The sequence below is a fragment of the Microtus oregoni genome, unplaced genomic scaffold, assembly GCF_018167655.1.
Source record: "Microtus oregoni isolate MIOR12 unplaced genomic scaffold, Mior012 000069F_ref0000032, whole genome shotgun sequence".
NCBI lineage: Eukaryota > Metazoa > Chordata > Mammalia > Rodentia > Cricetidae > Microtus > Microtus oregoni.
The window spans coordinates 6,746,122-6,767,863 of NW_024543976.1; the positions used below are offsets into that span (position 1 = coordinate 6,746,122).

Genomic DNA, 21,742 nt, shown 5'->3' on the forward strand with positions numbered 1-21,742 from the left:
CCTGAGCTCCTGGCTCCTCCCACATTATATTTCTCTCTCCCCCCAGCCATATCACTTCCTGTCTCCACTTCCCTAGTGCTGGGATTAATGGTGTGAGCAACCACGACTTGAATTTGTTTCACTTTTAGATTTACTCAGTCTTTTGTAGCCCAGGGTAGCATTGAACTCACAGAGATTGTCTGCCTCTGTCTCCAGAGTGCTGGGATTAAAGGTGTTCACTACCACTGTTTTGCCTCTATGGCTAAGCAGTGTGGCTAGCTCCATACTCTGATCTTCAGGCAAGCTTTATTTGCTAAAGCTCAAACAAAATGTCACTACAGGAATGGTGCCACTCATTTTTAGCCAATAGAAACCTTGACATTCACTGACTACTTCTCTGATGCCATATGTACTAAATCCATTTTTAGAAAGTGAAAATAATCTTTCTAGTAAATCATTTAGATGTAAGGGAGTTTAGATGACTTTTATATTATTGACAGAAATGATGTTGTTTCAGTTTGAGACACAGACATTAGATGAACTATTATAAGTAAATCATGATCAAGGTTAGAGCTAAACGTTTCTGACTGAATTCAGCAAGTATGTGAGATGTGATGATGGCATCAGTCCCATTAAATAAATGTCATAGTTTAGGAAGCAGACCAGTGTGTCTCCATGCCAAAATTACAACTGAGGATGCACATATAACCTTAGTTCACTGAACAATAAACCGTGAGCAATTTGATAAATTTTAAAAAAATAAACAGTAGCCTCAAAAGATTTTTGCCAGTTTTGTAGTTTTATTAGAAGGATATCTCAAATAGTATCCCTAAGTTGAAAAATCCAAATTCTATAAGACTCCCTAAACCAAGAACATTTTGTGCACTGACATGATACCATGAATGGCAAAGTTCCACTGTGACCTCATATGGTAAGTTGATATTAAAATGCACAGAATCAGGGCCTGTCTAAATGGCTCAGCAGTTAAAAGTATTTGCTACTCTTACAGAAGAACCAAATTTGGTTCCCTAAATTTACATTAGGAGGCTCATTATTGCCTCTAATTTGTTCTCCAGGGATCTGTAACATGAGGGCCTGCTTGTTGGGGTTTCTGTCCTGCCCAGTTCCCACAGTCATTAGGTCCCAAAGAATCACACAGAAGGTCTACATAAGTTATAAAACTTATTGGCCCATTAGTTCAGACTTCATAGTAGCTCTTATAACTTACATTAGCCCATTATTCTATTATATGTTAGCCACATGGCTCAGTACCTTTTTCACTAAGGCAGGTCACATCCTGTTTCTTCAGTGTCTGGACAGGACTACAGAAAGAGCTTTCTTCTTCCCAGAATTCTCCTCTTCTCATTGCCCCCCCTCTACTTCCTGTCTGGTTGTCCTGCCTATATTTCCTGCCTGGCTATTGGCCAATCAGTGTTTATTTAAAACATAATTGACAGAATACAGAATTGTCTCATACCACTCCCCCCCCCTTTTTTTTAAACAAAGGAAAATATTCATAGTCTATTTTTTGGGAATATGAGCATAGTATTCCAGGCTACTTCCGGCTGATTGGGGGCACTGATAATCTTATGGGCACCTAAAGAAAATTTAGAGTTATGGTCAAGTCCTGACTGGAGTATTCTGTGAGGTTTGATCATCTCAGGCAGCATCTTGAATTTGTTCTGGATGTAGAACTGAGACATCTGGGCCATCTGTTCCTACCAAAGATTTCTCAGATGGTCTTCCTTAATCAAACCTGATTTTAATTAACTCAGAATAAATCCACAACCTCTTATTTCCTGTAATCTCTTTTTTGAATCTCTTCTCCAAAGTAATATACCTTTTGCCTTCAATTTTGAAGTCAAGGTATTTTCAAAATACTTATCTTGGATTAATTCAGCAGCATTTATATGCAAATATCTTTTAGCAGCTGTTGCTCCTTCGTCAGCATTCAAACATTTCAAAGAGAGCATAATAACATACAGTATCCATATTCTCTGTGTGTTTTCCATCTTTATGTGATTTTATTTTATACTCTATTTCTGTTATTTTTAATTTTTGGCTTTTTGAGACAGAGTTTCTGTGTACCTGCACTCGTCTGGAAAGCACACAGAACCTCATGCATGTGGACAAAGAAAAAATTAATCTATTCAAAAATGCATCACCATTAGTCCTGAGTAAAATTATTGTGAAGCACTGTGTTCAAGTATGTAAAGCATAAATAAGCTTTGTGTTTAGAGTTGTGCCCCGTTCCCAAGGCATCCCATGTGTGCTGATACTCCAGATTGAAATGGACTGTCTCAGCTCAGTTAAGACAACCCATGATTATACTGGTGTGAATTAATCACATCTTAATCACTGTGTCATAGTGATCTTCAGAAGAGAGCTCCAGGGACACTGAGGGAATGACAAGACAACTCCACAGATCAGAAATTGAATATTTATCAAGAATAAAAGTCAGGTCACTTGTGGACTTATGAGGCTTTTTCTAGTAGCTATTACAGAGAAAACTTAGGATGAAAGCTGTGTTAAATGCTGATTTTAATATTCTTCACTACAAATAGGAAGCTTTTCTATTTTTCTTGTGAACACTCACCGGTCTGAGAATTGAAACTATTTTCTTTATGTATAGATGTACTTTAATACATTCTAGATATACCCTTCTCTAGAGGCTTCTAGAGAATTAGTGTACATAGGACACCATAAGCATAGGTAACTATTAAAAATAAGATAACCCATTGCATAGATATTATAATAATGTGTTTTCTTTATTCTGCATCACCTTTCAGCTTCTAATATACTTCTTTTCTCTTTGGCTTAGTTCCCTGACTGTAGAATGTAATTTCATAAAGGCAGGCATCTTTTAATTCACTGGTGAGCTTGGGGCATGTCGGACAATGCCTACTGTGAGTCCACACACAGAAAAGGCAGTAAATATCCTTTGGGCCAAGAAATAGTTGCAGGATTTAAATGCCTTCAAACTTAGTATTTCAAGGAAAGAAATCATCTGGGTTAAAAGTCATGAAGCCAAGGTAGGCACAATTATTAAATCTCCTCATCCATATGTGTATGTCTATTTCCCTTCGGTGTTCTGGCAGAGGCCTCATATTTCAGAGCACAACTGTTTAAGGGATGTGTCGTCCATGTTGGGATTCTGTAGGCAGGCGTTAGTAATGTCCCAAGATTTACTTGCTTGGTTTTGCTTATGCAGCAGAGGTTAAGTTTTGGACTTCATTTGCCTCAAAACTCCAATAGACTAGCACAGTAATAGAAACAAAGTAAAACTTAACGCATGGTTAAAATGTCTGGGAAAGCGAAATGAGAGGTTCTGCTTCATTTCAAGATCGCGCGGCACAGTTAGGAAGTTTCCATATGTGTGCTAATTCTCCGTTTAGAAGGTTTCTAGACTACAGCTTTCTATGATTTCATTTTCTCTTGTTCCTAGACTGTTTCCTGAACATTTCTGCTAGTTAGTTTGGGAGAGGTGGTACATTAAAAATGACACACTGGCATGCATGTCACACGTTTTTTTGATAATACTGGTCGGTCACTTTATAGGATGTTTGGAATTTTTTTAAGTTAAAAACAAATGTCAGATGCATAGAAGACAATAGAAATTGCTTTAGTTCCGACTTGAAAACACTGATCATACTAACCAAGGCAGGCCATCTCTGAGAGTTGGTTACCCTATGGCTCTTGCAGTTTCTATTGGTCCATGGCTTAAGAGAGAATAAAACAACATGGCTTCGTAAAGAACACAGTAACTGTGAGAAATGAGAGGCAATACAAAATTAAGATAATACTTTAGGAAACTTAATCTTTGGAGAAAATAGGAAGATTTATTGTGATGACTTTTTAAGTTTTAGCTCTGTCTATGATAATATTCTATAACTAGATAAGCAGTATCAAGTGTACATTCTTGGGGTGCTTAACAACTTTGTCTTCTTTAATGTTGATAGTGGGGTGAGTTCTTGTTTTGTTCTCTATGCACACTTAGTGGTGTGCCATCTCCAACCTTCATCCACATTTAGTGGTGTGCCATCTCCATTTCCGTGGCACTAAGTGACCAAAGTTAGCTCATAGTAACCTTTAGGTTTGAGCTATCACAAACCAAGTGAATTCAAAATTTTGATAGTTGTATTAAATCCTTCCAAGAATTTTTATGAGATTTTATGTCCTATGTAAACAGCTATTTATTTGCATGTGTATACTATTTTCATATAGTTTGTGTTTTATCTATTCATATGCATATATTCTAATTAGAAGTGATATTTTACTTTCGATTAATACCTGATATTTTGTCTTTTGTAATTGTAAATAAATGTATCCACTTCAAATCTTTAGTTATATTAAGATGTAAGCAATAATTATTAATTTATGTCATTGATGGTTAAGTATTGGGCTTTTAAATGTTTCTGCTTGTTCCAAAACTTAAAAACATGGTGAAGAAATTTGTTTATTAAATTTTAGTTCTTGGTTGAAAAGGAGATTTGGCTATTACCTTGGTTAATATAAATTAGTGAAGATATTTATAGCCAAAACACACATAACTTGGCTGTATACATTGAACAAACTAATCATGTAATGAATAAGTCTAATCTTAAATGAGCATTCTGTCAACATGAGCCACTACTACACATTTCTGATTTATCGAGGCTTTTAAAATCATGAATTGGAGTTGAAGTCTGATATTTGTTTTTCTAATCTATAGGTTCATTATGGCTTTAATTTAATTCAGTAATATGAAGGACTATATTGATTAATATTTCCCTCTGCTTTTAAGAAAACCTTTAAATTCCTGGGATAAACATCTTCTGGTCCTGTTACACAGTTTTTTTTCATGTATTCCTAAGTTTGACTCATAATTTTGTGTGCCTATCCCAGAGGAAGATTATCCAATTCTGTTCTTTTTATTCATGCTTCCTTTGGTATTGTCTTGGTCTGACTTTGAGGTCAGACAGATATCTTCTTAGTCACGTCGGCAGGACAGCATCACATTTTCGTGCTGTGAGAGTTTGGATGACATTTCTGTCATTTTCCCTTAAATCTTTGATTGGCTTCAGTGGCATGTCCATTGAGACATGAAGTGTTCTCTGTGTTAAACTGTGAATGAGACTGCCTTAATGGATATACTTTATTCTTAATGTCTGTTTGTTCTTGACTGAGCCTTGGCATTTGTACCTTTCAACAGACTTGTATATTTCACCTTAATCATTGAATTCCTGCCATTCATTCTTTAGATCTTTTTTATCTTTGTAGACTCTGTGGTGATATGTTCATTCTCATTACTTGTATTATAAAATAAGGGTTTTTTTATATCTGTAATCAATACTGACACAATACATCAATTTTACTCATATTCCCAGAAACCCTGAAATTACAGTAGTTATCTATATGTTTTTTTTGTTTTATATTTTGTCATATTCCCTTGAATTTATTCACTTCACATTTAATTAATGCTTTTAAAATGTGTGGATATAAAAAGTTAGATCATTGGGCATAGAACTTAACGCTTTTTGCAATATAGACATTTTGCTGCTCAACATTTACCTCTGGCTACCAGTTTAGCAATAGCTCACAAGCCTTATTTGGTATATTTTCATTGTTTAATTAAAAACATGTTCAGTTTGCCTTATGATTTCTGTTTTAATTCATGCATTATTGTTACATTTCAATATCTGAGCTTTGTCTTAGATCTTCTTCATTTTTGCTTTTAGTTTAACCCCTGTGCTTACATAACTTACTTTCTATGCTTTGTATGGTGTACACACCACACCACACCACACACACACACACACACACACACACACACACACACCACCTGTCCAGGGATTCTGCCCTATATCCATGGCAGAGAGATCTCGTGCCTTTGAATCCTCAGGGTTCATAGTCACTGAACTCCATGAGGAAGCACGTTGGGAGCATTCATTTTACCATTCACTGGGAAACTGAGAAGATAATGATAAACTCCATGCCAGAACCAAGAAAACACACAGTAAGAAGCATTCTTTGGCATAACCAAATCGGTAGATTATCTACAGCACAGACCAGCACAGGTGGATCTCCAGAAGACCTGTGTGACATGCATGGTACCATCTACATAAGTTAAATAACAAGCATGCAAAGAGGGTCTGCTTCCCTCAGCTTGTTGTCCTAGAACATTTTCCCTGGACATAAAAGAAAAATACTGATCTAGTCTGGGAATCAATTTTGTTTATGTTTAAAATGTTTTCTTCTTGCAGACGTTGACGAATGCCAGGCGATTCCGGGGTTGTGCCAGGGAGGAAACTGTCTCAACACCGTGGGGTCTTTCGAGTGCAGATGCCCTGCTGGCCACAAGCAGAGCGAGACAACTCAGAAGTGCGAAGGTGAGATTGCCTCGGGTGCAAGCCCGGTGGCTGATCCTGAATCCAGGGAAAACTACGCGTTTGGAACTTCTCAAACTAACAACTATTATCCTGATTCTTTATCTTAATATGGAGGTGTGCATGTAGCCCATAGATTTGGTTTTAGGAGCATGTCCTATAGGCTTGAAGTGAACATTCTGTATCTGACTGATCTCACTGCCTCTGAGGTAGTAAGAGTGAGTGCGAGTGCCGTTTAGCCTTTTATAATTTCTTTCATAAGGTAAGTTTCATTTCATCTGTGAATTCATTTCAAGTAAATTTAGTGTTCTAATTTATCTGTGATAAAGTCTCCATCATTATAAAACTTAAGAAATGTCTAAACGCATATAGCTTCAAAGATCATGTATATTTTTATAATGCTTTCAGCAGGACTGAAATCTCTCCGTCGTTACCTTACTTTAATCAATTTATGTCATCACAGGTAAATTTTTAATGCATATGTCCATGTATGTGTGTGTGTGTGTACACGCTCACATGTGCGTGTACCTAGTGTATGTGTATGTGTGTGTTTGTGTGCATATTCCTGTGTGTGATGACAATGTTCCTGTGTGTGAGGAGAGGCGTGTACATGCTTTGGTGTGCACTTGCTTTGGTGTGCACATGCCATGGTATGCACAAGGAAGTTAGAGGACAGCATCAGGTGCCTATCCTCCTCTTCCATCTGATTCAAGACAGGGCTCTTGGATTCTCCTCGTTCTGCCTTCTGTCTCACTATGAGAGCACTGGGGTTACATAAATGCTACCACAGCAAACTTTAAATTAATACTGCAGATCTGAACTTAGAGCCTCATGCTTATACTCCAAGTCACCATCTAGCCCAAAGGTACTTTCTAAAGACAGTAACATATGATTATTCTAGCTAGTTGTAGAAAAAGATCCCCGTTTACTCTAGTTCAGGTTTTTCCTTTTATGGAAGGCAATAGTTGGATTACTTTATGTTGACCAGTTATAAAGAAGCATACCCATTTACATAGACAAGAAAATGGGAAAGTGGAAAGTGAGTACTTCATTGTACACAGCAAATGGGTATCTGAGTGCCATTGGGAAAGAGGAGAGAGCATATGGGCATCGAGGCTGCTGTTTCACTCCTTGCTACACAATTTTGTGTTAGTATCATTTTCTGCTATCCATGTTCTTCTATTAGTTATAGTCAGTCAGCACTTGTCTTCACGGTCTTACACATTTAACAGTGTTGCCAGCTAATTTTTTGATCCTCACAACAGCAAAGTGAGGAGAATGCCGTTGATTATTTTAAGGACCACATAAAATTTCTCTGGAATTCTTTCTAATAATATTCAAGTATTTGCACTACTTCAATATGATATTGATCATCAGTGTGCTTGAAATGCAAAGGTTAAAAAACTCTTGCATAATGTGGGAAATTAATCTGAATTAGCGCCAGAAATGGACCAAACATAAATGGTCTACCGAAAGAGTGCTGCTATTCCAGTTTTCCCTCCTAGGCCTTTGGAGGAGTTTGTCCTATTGCTCACTCCAAACTTTATCCAAGAGTGAGGGAAGAAAAGCCAGTCTTTGATTGTAGGTGAGAAGGCGCAGCCACTGGCTGATTCTAGTGGTTGTGACATTCCCGTTCCACATCAAACAATGACTTTCTTTTTAGTTGAATGTGGAAGAAGTCTTTTCTCCATCACGCTTCATCAAAAGAGCATGCAGAGCCAAGGCAGAGCTCAGGGGAAGACAGGACCACTCTTTATTCCCACTCGCCAAGTTCTCTGGGAATGGGAGTTAGAGCTATACCATAGGCACCACCCAGGGCCCCGAAGCCAGTCATGTCTTGGCTTACATCCTGTCCAGGCAGCCAACTCCATTTAAACATTGCCCAGAAAGAATTATATGATTTAGTATTTGTGATTTGTGGAAATGAAGGAATTGGAACAAGGGTTGATTAGGAATTGAAACCTGAAAGTTTTGTGAAAGCGCCGCTTGTTAGAAGGCATATGTATTTAGAGATGTCTTAAAAGTGCCCATTATCAATTTTCTTTGGGTAATACTGTTCCTGTGTATAAAAGAGCAAACAGTCCTTACATAGAATTATTTAATTCAATTGATATCAAAGTGTATCTTGGAATACCAGAGCTTTGGCTACTATATACAATGTCTGGTTTTGAATTATATTCACATATAGTTTAATATTGTGTTATCATAAGTTCAAATTGATGGATGTTCTAACTAAAAATATTGCCACAGCAGTTACTTTTTTATTATCAGAACCTAGGTATTTATATTTCAGTGTTAAAATGTAAAATGGAATACTGGCAGATTTATTTTTAAATTATGTCCTTCCTGTTTTAACTATATGAAATTCCATGCTTTTGTTCTCGTAAAAGATACCTCTGAATATCTAAGTTCCTCTGTCTTCCCCAGACTAAAAGGGCACAGCATTGTGAGTGTGAGTCAATGGAGTGATGGTATTTTTTGTAGGTAACCACAACACAGGGCTGTCGATTTTGGGGAATTGTGATGTCAATGCACTTTGTGTGTGTCTGTTGACTGTTTCTCCCCAATGCTTGAATGAGATCCCCGAGGACAGAAGCTCTTCCTTCTTCACTACCATACCCAAACCCGAGAGCAATTTCTGATAGGTGTGGCAGACTCCTTACCAATAGACGCTGACCAGCAGGAGCCGAAGTTTTTTAAATGGTTATCTGTTGACCTGAGTTCATGTCCAAAACGTAGGCCATCTGTGAGACCAGGATAAAACTGGGTTTAGAAAGAGGAAATTTGCCACAAAGAAATTATTTCATTGGGCCAGCTTTTATTTTCCTTTAAAAAAAGTTTATTCCTTTATTTATTTATTCTTTATTGGATTGATTGATTGACTGATTGATTGATTTGGAGACTGGGACTCACCATATAGCCCTGGATGCCTGGAACTCACTATACAGTCCAGCTGTCCTTAAACTTTTACCAATCTTCCTGCCTCTGGAAGGAAGTCTATCTTCAGAATCTAGAGTTATTGGAGAGTACCACAATGCCTTACGTTCATTTTTTTTAAATTTCATTTTTGTATGTCCACCACTGGGAGACCAAGATAAACTTTAACTGTGGTGTGTTGTCTTTATCTTCTGAGTCATTGTCCCTTTATGTTGACCTATCATTCTGAGGTTAGGGAAACTTTGCCTTCTATGAAGAAGGAAGAACAGCTCTGCTGCCTGCTTGTGAATTAGAGCATCCTCCTTCTATATTGTGGAAGACTTGATCTGCCAGTCATGGAAGTTTGTGCACGAATGGCTTTTGTTCTGGTTCAGGGTGAGGACAGACTACATCTCCTTAATGTTTGAAGCCTGAGTTTTGCTGCCATCATGGAAGCTGTGGTGCTTAATATAGGTGATCTGGGATGTTTCTGCTATGCAACTGGTTTCCCCTCTCATGCTCAGTATGGTCTACTGCTCAAGACCTTAATCTCAGCCCACATCTGGAATAAGTACACATCCATATTTGTCCATGTGTGTGGAAAGAAAGCCATTTCTCTCTTCTCTTTGGTTAGGGGTACAGTTCCATAAGCTTCCTGACGATAGATACTGCGGCCTTGCTTATTTTCAATTCTGTCAGACAGCAGACAAATGACTCTTCAGTGGAGTAAATGATCCCTTCACATCCCAAGAGGTGGTTGGTCCGGCCACTTATCCCACTCAGACATTCATGAATATAAATATCCTGGTAGCTTAAATGAAGAGGAGACACTAAGGTCTGTGTAGTGCTGACACGCCACTGAGACTGAGCCGCTTGCTTCTTTCCGCAAACATGCTATGTTGGTTTGTTTAGCCCTGCACATGGCTAGAGACCAGTGGGTGCCAGATGTCCTCCCCTCGTTCCCACCGTACCTTCTGTAACATTCCCGAGTCTTTTATTCGGTCTTGGCGCGTTGTGCCTGCAGGAAAGCTGCATTACAGTCTTTCCTTCTAGTGCTCCTTGTGTGTCGGGCGCTTATGTTCAATTTATCCTGAAGAGTCTTTGGCCTTGGTGTATTTATTTATACAGGGTCTTGTCCCTTGGAGTCTGAGACAGCAAATGCATTTATTTGTGCTTGGGACACTCCCAGAATGTGTTGGCTCGGTGTCCTTTGCTGCTGTTGCAACTCTGCTTCACTAAGCCTGGGAAGATAAATTCTCTGTAGTAGGATGAAAATTATTTGCTTCTACTCAGATTTCCAAGAGTAAATTAATTTTAAAAAAATAAATGCATCAGCTATTTCTTATAGTGAAGGCTATGTATGGGTTGGATAATGAGGGAAGACAGTGGTTAGAAATGGAAGCTGATGAAGGTCACCAATAAAAAAAATGGTGAAAACCAACATCACTTAAATCCTGCAGAAAGCTTAGAACTTTGAGGTTGAAACAGATCTATTCCCTCTGTTAAATATAGAATATTGAATATGAGACTGCCATATCTAAACCTATTTCCTGACCCCATAATAAAACATACTTAATCTCTCTGTCACAAATCTCACTGCGTTTTAGGTTGCTTTGTTATTTTTCTCATGCCTGGGTCTGCCAGCAGACTCCATGTAGCAATAATAATGGCTAATGTTCACTATGCACTTACTATAACCTCTGGCAATACTGGGGCAGTAAGATAACCCAATTTATGCTGGCTGTTTTACTGAATCATCACAACGGAGCAGGAGGGTAGCCTACTAACACTAATCTACTCCCCCACTGAAAACATCAAAGCACAAAAGGCCTAGGAACTCTCTCCAGGTAATGTGACTAAAATGTGGCATTATTGAGATCCAGCCTGTTCTTGGTCAGGGCTGTCAATCAGACAGGTGGGTGATGGGAGGCACAGCCCAGAGAGGCACAGCCCACTGAACAGTAGCCGAGGAATTCAGCCTTTTCTTAGTTTGTGTATTGTGGCATATCTCTGAAATATCTAAGGAGATCAGAATTAGATGCTGTTTTGTGGTCCACTCACTGGCTGTGGAGTCAGTAAACTTCATGAATGGAAAAAAGCCAGTTCTGCCTGATGTAACAAAGATAGAAAACATGGAAATTAATCCTTTCTTCTTCTGTTCGTCCTGCCTGTTCACAAGAAGCTTTCCCATGCCGTCGATGACAGTAATTGTATGTAACCAGGAGCTCTGTGGCTCCAGATGAGTTGCCATCCCTGTTCTCTACTTGGACTGGGCATTTGAAGCATCCCCACACAGCCAGTGTATGTGTGCTTTTCAGGAGACTGGCCCACAGGTCTGTTTCTTTAGGAAGCTTACTTCCCACTGAAATGCCTTCTGCTTCCTCTCTGGATTATTGATGCATTTATATACTCAGCTAGTGGGTTTTCTGGTACAGTCTCTATTCATTAAAATATGATTTAATCTGTACCACTTCATCGAACTAATCCCCCTACCAAGACTACGGAACATTAGGAAGTCTAGGAAAGCAAGAGTCTGGGCTAAGGGAGTAGAACTGAAATAATTCCCTTCTTCGTGGAAAAGGTCCATAGCACCACCCTAGAGAAATAGTCCTAAAAAATGACTGTGTTTAACCACTTTTGTGGAAAGATAAGGTAAAATTTTAAAAGTCAAAAATTAAGGAGTATGATAACAATGCCTTTAATCCCAGCACTAGGAAGAGAGATGGCACTTTAGACTAAAGCATGACTTTAAAAGATATTAATTATTTACTATAGTGTTTGTGAGATATTAATTATTTACTATAGTGTTTGTGAGATATTAATTATTTACTATAGTGTTTGTGAGATATTAATTATTTACTATAGTGTTTGTGAGATATTAATTATTTACTATAGTGTTTGTGTTGTTAGCTTTTTGGTCCAAGAAACTTAGGGTTAAGCATAAAAAAATAAATAATAATAATAATAAACCACACAGGAAGTGTCTCTGAAGGGTTCTCCTCAAAGACTGAGAGAGAGTTTTGTTTTGTTTTCTGTTTTTCACATCTTTGGCTTCTTTATCTCCCATCTAAGGTGACATATGGTGATGGGCTATAAAGACTGAGTAAGAAAGAGAGAGGAAAGAAGTGGGTTACAGGAGAGATCTGGGAGATGGTGGAGTCACACACCACCTAACACACTGACCAACAGGTGACTTGCCCAGTTACTTTATCCTTGACTGTCAGGGGTTTAGCATGCAGATAGCCTGGCCCAAAGAAATTCAACAAGGAAAGTCCAGTAAAACAATACAAATACATATCATGTAGTCAATCAAGGAGGTGATCAATACAGCAAATGATGTTCAGATAACTGGATATTAAATTTGAAAAATATTAGATTGGAATGTCACATGACATATAGTCCTAGGCCCAAAAAGACATAACTTCAACATTTTGTCAACCCTGGATCTGTAGAGGAATAGATGGGCAATTTCAGACTACAAAATAGAATAAATTCCATGCTAATAAAAGAGAAAAACTCCACAAACGTGAATAAAAGACATATGAAAAAGTGAAAAAATGCTGTTCTTAGTACAGATAAAGACAAATTTTTCAAAATATGTAAAGAAATTCTGTGAATCAATAAGAACATATCTAATACAAAGATGAGCAAAGACCTGATTTAACTTGACAAAGACAATTATTTGACTGCTATTTTAAACATATTTTTCCTTACATAGAATAAAAATATGTAAACCAATACAGGGATAACTTTTTTGACCAATAATCTATGACAAAATAAAATTCTAATTTCACTAAAGGTGTTAGGCCATAAATATAATCATAAATTCCTGACAAAAATATCAGGAGTATTTTGACTACCAAAATACAAATGTACTTCTCATTTAATCTATTAACTTTAATCCTAAAATGTTATCCTATCTATATTCATCTTTAAAAATATAGACATAAAGTTATGTTTTCTTTTCTATATAGGCAAAATACAGTAAACTATATCTACAGAAGTGGAGTTAAAGAATAAAATAGGAAATGATGACCTTTTAAAAACTTGTGGTTGCCTCATATGTTTATGTAAGTGTATTAAAGATATATTTCCCATGACAAAAGCAAGTTGTAAAACATTTCCATACAAAAGATAAAATGTTTTGTGTTGAAGGCTAGACCAAACTGAGACTTTCCATCAAGTCCTGGTTGTAGAAAAGAAACATAATTCCTTCTCTAAAACCAGGAATACGCTTGGTAGAGTTGGTAATGGCCTGAGGCCAGACCTGGGAAAAACTGTGGCTTGTGATCCTGAGAACCCTACTCTTCCCACCATCTAAGGGCTATGGTTATTAGTCTTCAAGATGCTGTGTGCTTGGTCTCTGATGCCCTTGGAATATCCTGTGTTCTCCTTGTGCAACATTGCTTGATTAGTTCCCTGCTGAGCTGACTTCATCCCATCATATAGTGGCTTTGTACTGACTCTGCCCTACTTTTTTTCCACAAAAAAAGAATAGTATATGAGATGCTGTTCTCAATAAATTTGCTTGACATGAGGCATAGGTTGTACAAGACCCCTGTACCCTAGCTTTCCTGTTTTCTCATATTCTAACCATAATCCTAAAGAAAGACCTACTGGCACAGGTCAGTTTTATGTGTGTATGGATTTGCATATTTCTGCAGACTATCAGTGGAAGGACTTGAGGGAATTCTCATTCAGTATTTTAAAACATAAAAATTGGATGATTTAGAAAAAGAATGGGAAGGCAACTTTTCATTTAGTGCACCAGCTGATGGTTTTGTTCTTTTTTGAAACATCTAAGAATAGTAATTATCTACTTAAAAATAGGAATTGATGCACGATTAATAAAAACTCAGAGAGAGAAATTGGGGTTCAACTTGAAGGTCAGAAAAGCAAAGCAACCAGCCACTGACACTTGCCTCTACCTCAGTCTAAAATAATGATCCTGCCTCCAAGAATTTCAGAATGAGACTGTGTGTGAGAGCTGTCTCCTCCCATTTCATAATCCTCTCTAGAGCTGGGATTAATGGTGTGCATCACTGGGATTAAAGGCATTCACTGCCTGATTGCTATGGCAACTAGTGTGTCTATTGGGATTAAAGGTGTGTATTACCAATGACTGGTCTGTAAGGCTGTCCAGGGGGCTATTTTACTCTCTGATCTTCAGGCAAGCTTTATTTATTAAAATACAAATGAATTGCCACTACAAGGGATAATTATTTGTATTCAGAAAAATTGATAGTAAAATTTCTATGGCCTAAAAATTCTTTTTATTATATATTTATATTGGACTGAAATTTAGAGAAAATTCATTTGGAAAATGGGGAAGTAAATCAAAACTGGAAATTAGGAGCACCTGTTCTCTTATAAACCATCTAGGAATGGCAACCAACAGTGGGGTTATCAGGCTGACCTTTAGATGCCCCCCATTTCATAAACAGAAACACCAGCTCCAAGAAAGAGAGATTAGTGGGGTGGAGTGGTGGTGATAGGGACTCCAGAGGGACAGCAGAGCAGCAGCCCTGAGCTAACCTGTCAAAGAGAGAATAGGTCTATAACCCCAGCGCTGCGAGGTCGAGACACGGGGATCCATGGAGCATTCTGGCAAGTCACTCTAGACAGTCAGCTAGGTAAAAGCCCCTGCCTCAGAAGAAGAAAGAAGGAGGGAGGAAGCGGAGGAAGAAGAAGAAGAAGAAGAAATCAACAATGATTATGATTATGACAATGAGACTAGGATGGAGAGTAGAAAAGAATACTCGACATTGACCTCTGGCCTTCCCATGCACAAGCACCTGCACATATACATACATGCACACACACAGGCAGATCGCATTTTTTAACTTCTATCATAATTGTATTTTAATAATTTTATTCCTAAGTAATAGGAAGCATGTAGAGAGAAATAGTTACTTAGGTGTGAAGTATTACTCAGAATGTACATGGGAAGGGAGAAGAATGGGATACCTGTATCACAAAGTCAACTACCCACACATCAGGCTGGTAGGAGCTATGCCAACACCAGCACATTAAAGTCTCAGCCTTGATACAGTCATCATGATCAACTTTACTGCCAATGATTTCCATATGTGTTATAAAATACAGTATTTCCATGGCATGAATTATTGAGAGTTTTTATATATCATTTCAGTGGGGATGGACATTCAGCACAACATCCAATAAGTAAGACTTAACAAGCTAGCACAAGTTTTCAAAATGTTAAAATTGACATACGGGAGCATATCTTTGCCTCGTCTGATAACCTGCTGAGGGCAAAGACATGGTGATGAGGGAACGTAGCACCAGAAAGTTCATGACCAGTTAATTCCTGTCAGTTCTCCGCTGGCTGTGCTCTCCATGCCCTAGTAAGTTTCATACAAATCACAGCAATGAGCATTTGATACTCTGATAATTAAATGTATATAGCATAAGAACAATCGTGCAATTACACTTTTTCTAGGTCAAATGCTAGAAACCAGTGTTATTTTACCAGTGCCAATGTGTGTTCACGTCCTTTTATAAAGCACTGAAAATTAGGTAGAGTACTGCACATAGTTCTTGCAGTTGAATGTCTCTTGATCCCTGGAAAATTCAAGAACCTCCAAAACACCTTTTTCATACGTGTAAAACAGATGTCACAGGCAAACAGCACTTCCTTTCCCCTTAAACAATTATAATAAACCGGTAGGAGAGGTTTTCCTGGCGGTGTTTGTGAGAAGATAGTGAGTTCAATTTGGAGTTTCCTCAAAATAGAAGGTGCAGTAAACTTTATGCCCTCCAGCAAAAGGGACAGTAATGCCAGATTCATTAATTCAGAAGTGTAATTTCGAAGTTGTTGCTGTTCTTCTAGACCAGTGGTCCTCGACCTGTAGATTGTGACAGTATATCAGATACCCTGCATATCACAATTTATATTTTGATTCATAGCAGTAGCAAAATCACAGTTATAAAGTAGCAGGACCGTTGAAAAAAATAAAATAGCAGGAATGCATCATCATCTAGTTACATCATCTAGTTAGTGGAGAGGTAGTGTGTCTACATCAGCTAGTTAGAGTGGGAGACGGGTGTGCCTACATCAGCTAGTTAGAGTGGGAAACAGGTGTGTCTACATCAGCTAGTTAGACTGAGATGGGGTGGGCCTACATCAGCTAGTTAGAGTGGGAGAGGGTGTGTCTACATCAGCTAATTAGAGAGAGAGATTGTGTATCTACATCAGCTAGTTAGAGAGAGAGATTGTGTATCTACATCAGTTAGAATGGGAGAAGGTGTGTCTACATCAGCTAGTTAGCGTGGGAGAGGGTGTGTCTACATCAGCTAGTTAGAGAGAGAGATTGTGTATCTACATCAGCTAGTTAGAGAGAGAGATTGTGTATCTACATCAGTTAGAATGGGAGAAGGTATGCCTACATCAGCTAGTTAGAGAGAGAGAGATGGTGTGTCTAGATCAGGCCAGTTAGGGTGAGAGTCTGCTGAAGTTCATCAGTGCAACTAGAAGGCTGCAGAGTCAGCCATTTTCATTTCCACAGAAAATGACTCCGTGAATTTTTGTGATTCCACCACTTCCTTGGGAGGGTCCAGGTATGCACTTCATTATAGGCTGAGCCTGAAGAGTGACCCTTCCATACTAGTCACACAATCCATTTTCATACGTACACAGTGTTTATATCATACAGTATATTAACAACTGCTTTTGTGAAGTGTTGGAGATTGAAAACAGGGCCCTGCTCATGTGGGGCACGTTCTCTAATTCCAATCTGCCTCCCCGGCTATGTACCACTACATTAAAAGTTAAACTGAACTTGAAAACACAGAACCTCTTAGGACAATTTTCAACAAAGCAGAACTAAGAAAATACAACTACAGCAATCGCAGGTAGGCTTTCTTTGCAGAAATCGTATGCTGTGTGTATTTGGCAAGTGAGCATAGAGACTTCATTTTTTTGGTTTGAAAAACTGAAAAGTACAGGGGGAGTTGAGCACTCATGACATTACACTACTACAGTGGAATGTAGAACTGGGTTCATTTTCACCTGAGACCATTTATTTAGGAGATAAAAATAAATTACTCATAAATGTATGATTAGAGCATTGAGAAATGATCAACTTCTTTAGCTTTCTTACAGTAGATTGCCAAAATGCTTCTTACAGCATCAAGGTTTTACGCACGGCTTAATAATGGGAGCAGGAGTACAAAGTACTGAATTCCTGAAGCTTTGCCAAGTCCAAATGGTTATAGTAAATTTCACATTGGAATTTCCTGGCTTTCATGTTCATGAAATTTTAGGTTTCCCCAACCTTAAAGGAAGACATTCAATTCATCGTCTCCTCATTGAAAATTTGAAGGAAACTGTGAAAGGTGGGGGGAATTCGTAAAGAATTAGTGAGGGCCTGCTGGGAATACGGGTCTGTGGCAGAGTGCTTACTAAGCAGGTGTGGGACTCTGAACTTGATCTTCAGAGCTGGTAGTGGGAATAAAAACCAGGAAAGATATTGGAAGACAATTTAATAGGGCTCCCCTCTGCTGTTAGAGGTGCACTCTGCACATAGGTGGTTACACTATGCTGAATCATCAATATTGTAAAGTTATGAAGATTAATTAGTTTTATTTATCCTAAAAGTCCATGTTTTAAATGTAATGTTGTTTCCCATGTGTCTTAATTTGGATTAACAAAGGGTAACAAAATATTTTACCCCAAGAAAAATGTTGGTTTAAGGGGGGCGGGGGAGGCAGTTAAGCACTGTTGGTGAGTTATTTCCTTGCTCTCCAAGGAAATCATTTTGGAAAATATATCAAAAACTAAAGTTCATGTTGCTCAACTACGTTCTCAGTGACTTTTATATTTTGAGGTGGAAATAGTTTTCCAGGTGTTGTCACAGTGCCGCAAAGCATCATGATGGCATTGCCTCTTGCTGCCAGCACTTCGTGCCTGAACCACTCCGAACTAGAGTCTAGGAAGATGCAGCATTGATTCCAGGTCAGCGGGGAACCCTTTATTACACTGCACAATAGTAGCCTATTACAAATGCCATTATTCCTAGTGAGCAAGCGCATAAAACTCTTCATGAGAAAGTTCTGCTGGCATCCATTTATGCTAACATACAGAGAGCATTTTAAAAGCACTTTCCTAGACTTGACAGCAGGTGCTATTCCTGCTGCCACACTGTCACCCCATCCTGTCCCCAGTCTTGGTTTGTTGGTCACCACTGCCAGCATCCAGAGAAGAAATGTAGCAAGTCCTTGGGCTCAGCTCAAATCATCACTTTGCAATGATGTTGATGATCTAAGGAAATGTTTATCTGATATTCTCTTTCTTCTTTACATGGTTTCTCTCAGTACTCTGTGTTTGGAATCGGGGAGAGATGCAGAGCTCTTGCTATGCTTGAATAGGAGTCAAGAGTTGCATATCCAATACTTTGTGCTGGTGGCTCTTGAGCACCTTTGTAGATGGAATTTTCTTAGGGCCACAAAATCACAAATAATTATTTGGATACTTATGAGTTATGAAAGTTTGGTCAATAGCTTAGGTTTATTATTAACTAGCTCTTATAACTCAAATCGACACATATCTTTTAATCTACCTTCTTTTACATGGTTTGGTTACCTTTACTTCGTGAAGCCCATGATGCTTGTTCTGCATCCTCTTCCGTCTCCTTGTGACTCTGTTCTTCTTCTTTCTTCTCTCTGCCCATAAAATCCTGCCTAGGTATTGACCATTCAACTTTTTATTAAACCAATCACAGTATAATCTTTGCACAGTATAATCAAATATCTCACAGTATTTCCCCCTTTTTGTCTAAATAAAATGGAAAAGATTTTAACACTGACATCGTAAAGCTATATACTCAGTAAGAACAATTATCAGGTAAGAATTCCATTTACAATATCCATTCCATTTATATTTGGCAATTTTTAAAGAAAATAATGTATTATTTAGCCTGCTTAGTGAGTCCAAAGTTTTGTGCCTAATTTACCTTCTATCATAACTAAGGAAAAATAGAACTGTAACTATCCAGTGTTCAACTCCATCAAAGACCTCAGAAGGATATTATATTACCTGAATAAATAAAGTGCATTGCAAGCAACTTTCAAAAATTTAGAAATGACAGAGACATCTAGCTACCTGGGAAGTCACCCAGAGTTCCTCTGCAGCACTGGAGCATCAAACATTTGGCCTATAATCCTAGAATATCTGGCAGACTCACCTATGAATCAAGAATTTCGAAGAATTGTCTTGCCTTATCTTGACAAAGTTCGACAATCTTTTTCCTTTGTGTCCTCTTAAGTAAGTGAGTACTGGAAATACAAGCACAGACTCCCATGCTTATATGGAAGTGCATTACCACTGAGCCATTTGTCTAGCCTAGCTATTATGTATTAATTCTATTGTGATCTCCTCTCTTTGCTTCATAACTTTCATCCCACTAATTTTATCTGTCTTGGTGGTTTCATCATTCTTTGTCCTTGGCTGACAATCACTTTCCAAAATTCAACTGTTTCAAGATACTCTAACTCAAAGGGTTAATGAAGAGGCCATTGATTTCCCCTAAAATCCCATTCTGTCTTACGTTATTTATTTATTAATTCCAGCCACTAATGAACCTTGCTGTGTCTTTCTCTTACCCCTTCCTTCTTACATTTATGCAACTCTTACCTTTGTCTTTTTCTTCCCGAGGTCTGATCTCATTAACTAGACCTTGATGACCTCTACTGCCCCTGTCCACACTAATAACTCTGTCCTTTTTTTTTCCAACACTGAAATGTCTTCTTAACTAGCAGTGGACATATAGTTAGTCTCTACCCTACTTTCCAAGACTCAGTTGCCCCTCTTTGCTCCAAAACAAGGACAGCAAAGTATTCTAAGACTTTTAATTACTTTCTGGTTTTATCTTCTATGTAAATGACCTCAGCTCACAGGAAGCGTCATTCCTCACCCAAGAGACTTCCTTCATACTTTTGACTCTCACTGTTCCCTATCTGGAAAAACACTCTGGTTCCTTTCTATACAGGTGATGTTTCTGTCATATTCTTGAAGGACCCTTTTCAGATACTATGACGTCAAGTACTTGTTCTGAGCCTCACAACTGCATTGAGTTAGAATACTACTATAACCTGTTGCCTTCCAGGGCAATCAATCATCTTATGATTTGTTTTATGCCCATCTTCTTGGCAGGCTGCAGATGCCTGGCAGTTACAGACCATGTATAATTAGTTCTTGGTATGTGGCAAATCAAAGACTTTTAATCTGCAGTAACTTCTTGAGTTTGTGAATGAATAGCATGTCTATAATCGATTGTTTTTTATTGTTTAAAGAAATGAAGCAGAAGGTTTTTTAAATAGGGCATCATTTTAATTTTTATTTTCTTATTAAAAAAATGCTTGAAAAATTTTGCCTCTTAAGGAAACTCAGTGTCTTGAAGCTAAAGTCTCCATGTTTGTTTAAGCCCCCATCTCATTTAACCCTTTTCCATAAAACTTAGATGCTGAATTGATAACTAAACTTAATATCTATGAATTAGAGCTGCAGGTGAAACAATGGTCACTTAGAAAGGACATAACTATCATCTTTCCTGTCTCTTCTAGGGATTGTGTTTTCAAATATCTCATAAATACAGTGTGTAAGAGAAAGTAGTGTGTTATCCTAACTAACTGGCTGGTTTTGAGAAATTAAAGTATCATCATTTATTGTTACAGTAACAAAGTAATGATTAGGATGGACTCTAAATGGGTAAATTTAGAAATTTGAATTTAGTATGGAATAGCATAAAAAAAATCAATGACTTCAAAAATATCAAATAAGAATACCAGTAGAATTTTTCTTAACAAAACAGGTATTTAAGTTTGAAAAGTCTTAATTGTTTAAAATCTGCAAATAAAAAAACAAGGTCCTGTATAAAAATAATTATGTTTCATTGTCAGTTATAAGATCACCTTCCACAGATGAGCAGTTATACATCACTACCAGGAATGTGAAGATCTGTCCCAGGAATATAAGATTGACTCAGCATCTTTAAATGAATCCATGTAGTGCGTCAGAGTAGATTAAAGTTCACGATCACCACAGAAGATGCAAGAAAACATGGAAAACAACAGAAACAACATCTCTAGTGTCACTTCCCAATGAAAAATATCTACAGATTAGGAATTTATTGAGAGGAGTTTCCCCGCCATTATCAAGTGTATCTTCTTACTTGCCAAAAGAATTTTTCTCCACCAGCCGGAAGTAAACTGTCTGCTCAGCATTTCTGCTCAGTTTTTGTGGAGGCTGCAGCCAGGACAATTAGGGAAGAAAGACAATAAAGGTCATCAACTAGAAGAGCAGAAGAAAACTACAGCAGTCTCTCCTTGACTTCAAAAGATGCATCTCATAAGTCCCAATGGATGCCTGAAGCTATAGTTACTGTCTACCTATTTCTGTCTTACTGCCTAGTTAGCTATCTCTTTACATATCCATATGTAGTATTTTCCTATACATATATAAATAC

The 21,742-nt window shown here is 37.9% G+C and overlaps 1 protein-coding gene across 2 annotated transcripts in view; it reads left to right on the forward strand.

Moving 5' to 3' along the window:
* Positions 1-21,742, forward strand: part of LOC121440619 (fibrillin-2-like) — a 197,161-nt gene that overhangs the window by 54,229 nt on the left and 121,190 nt on the right. For both annotated transcript variants that reach the window (XM_041641392.1, XM_041641393.1), the window contains exon 7: positions 6,222-6,347. In XM_041641392.1, the coding sequence (XP_041497326.1) occupies positions 6,222-6,347 (126 nt within the window). The remainder of the gene's footprint in view (positions 1-6,221; positions 6,348-21,742) is intronic.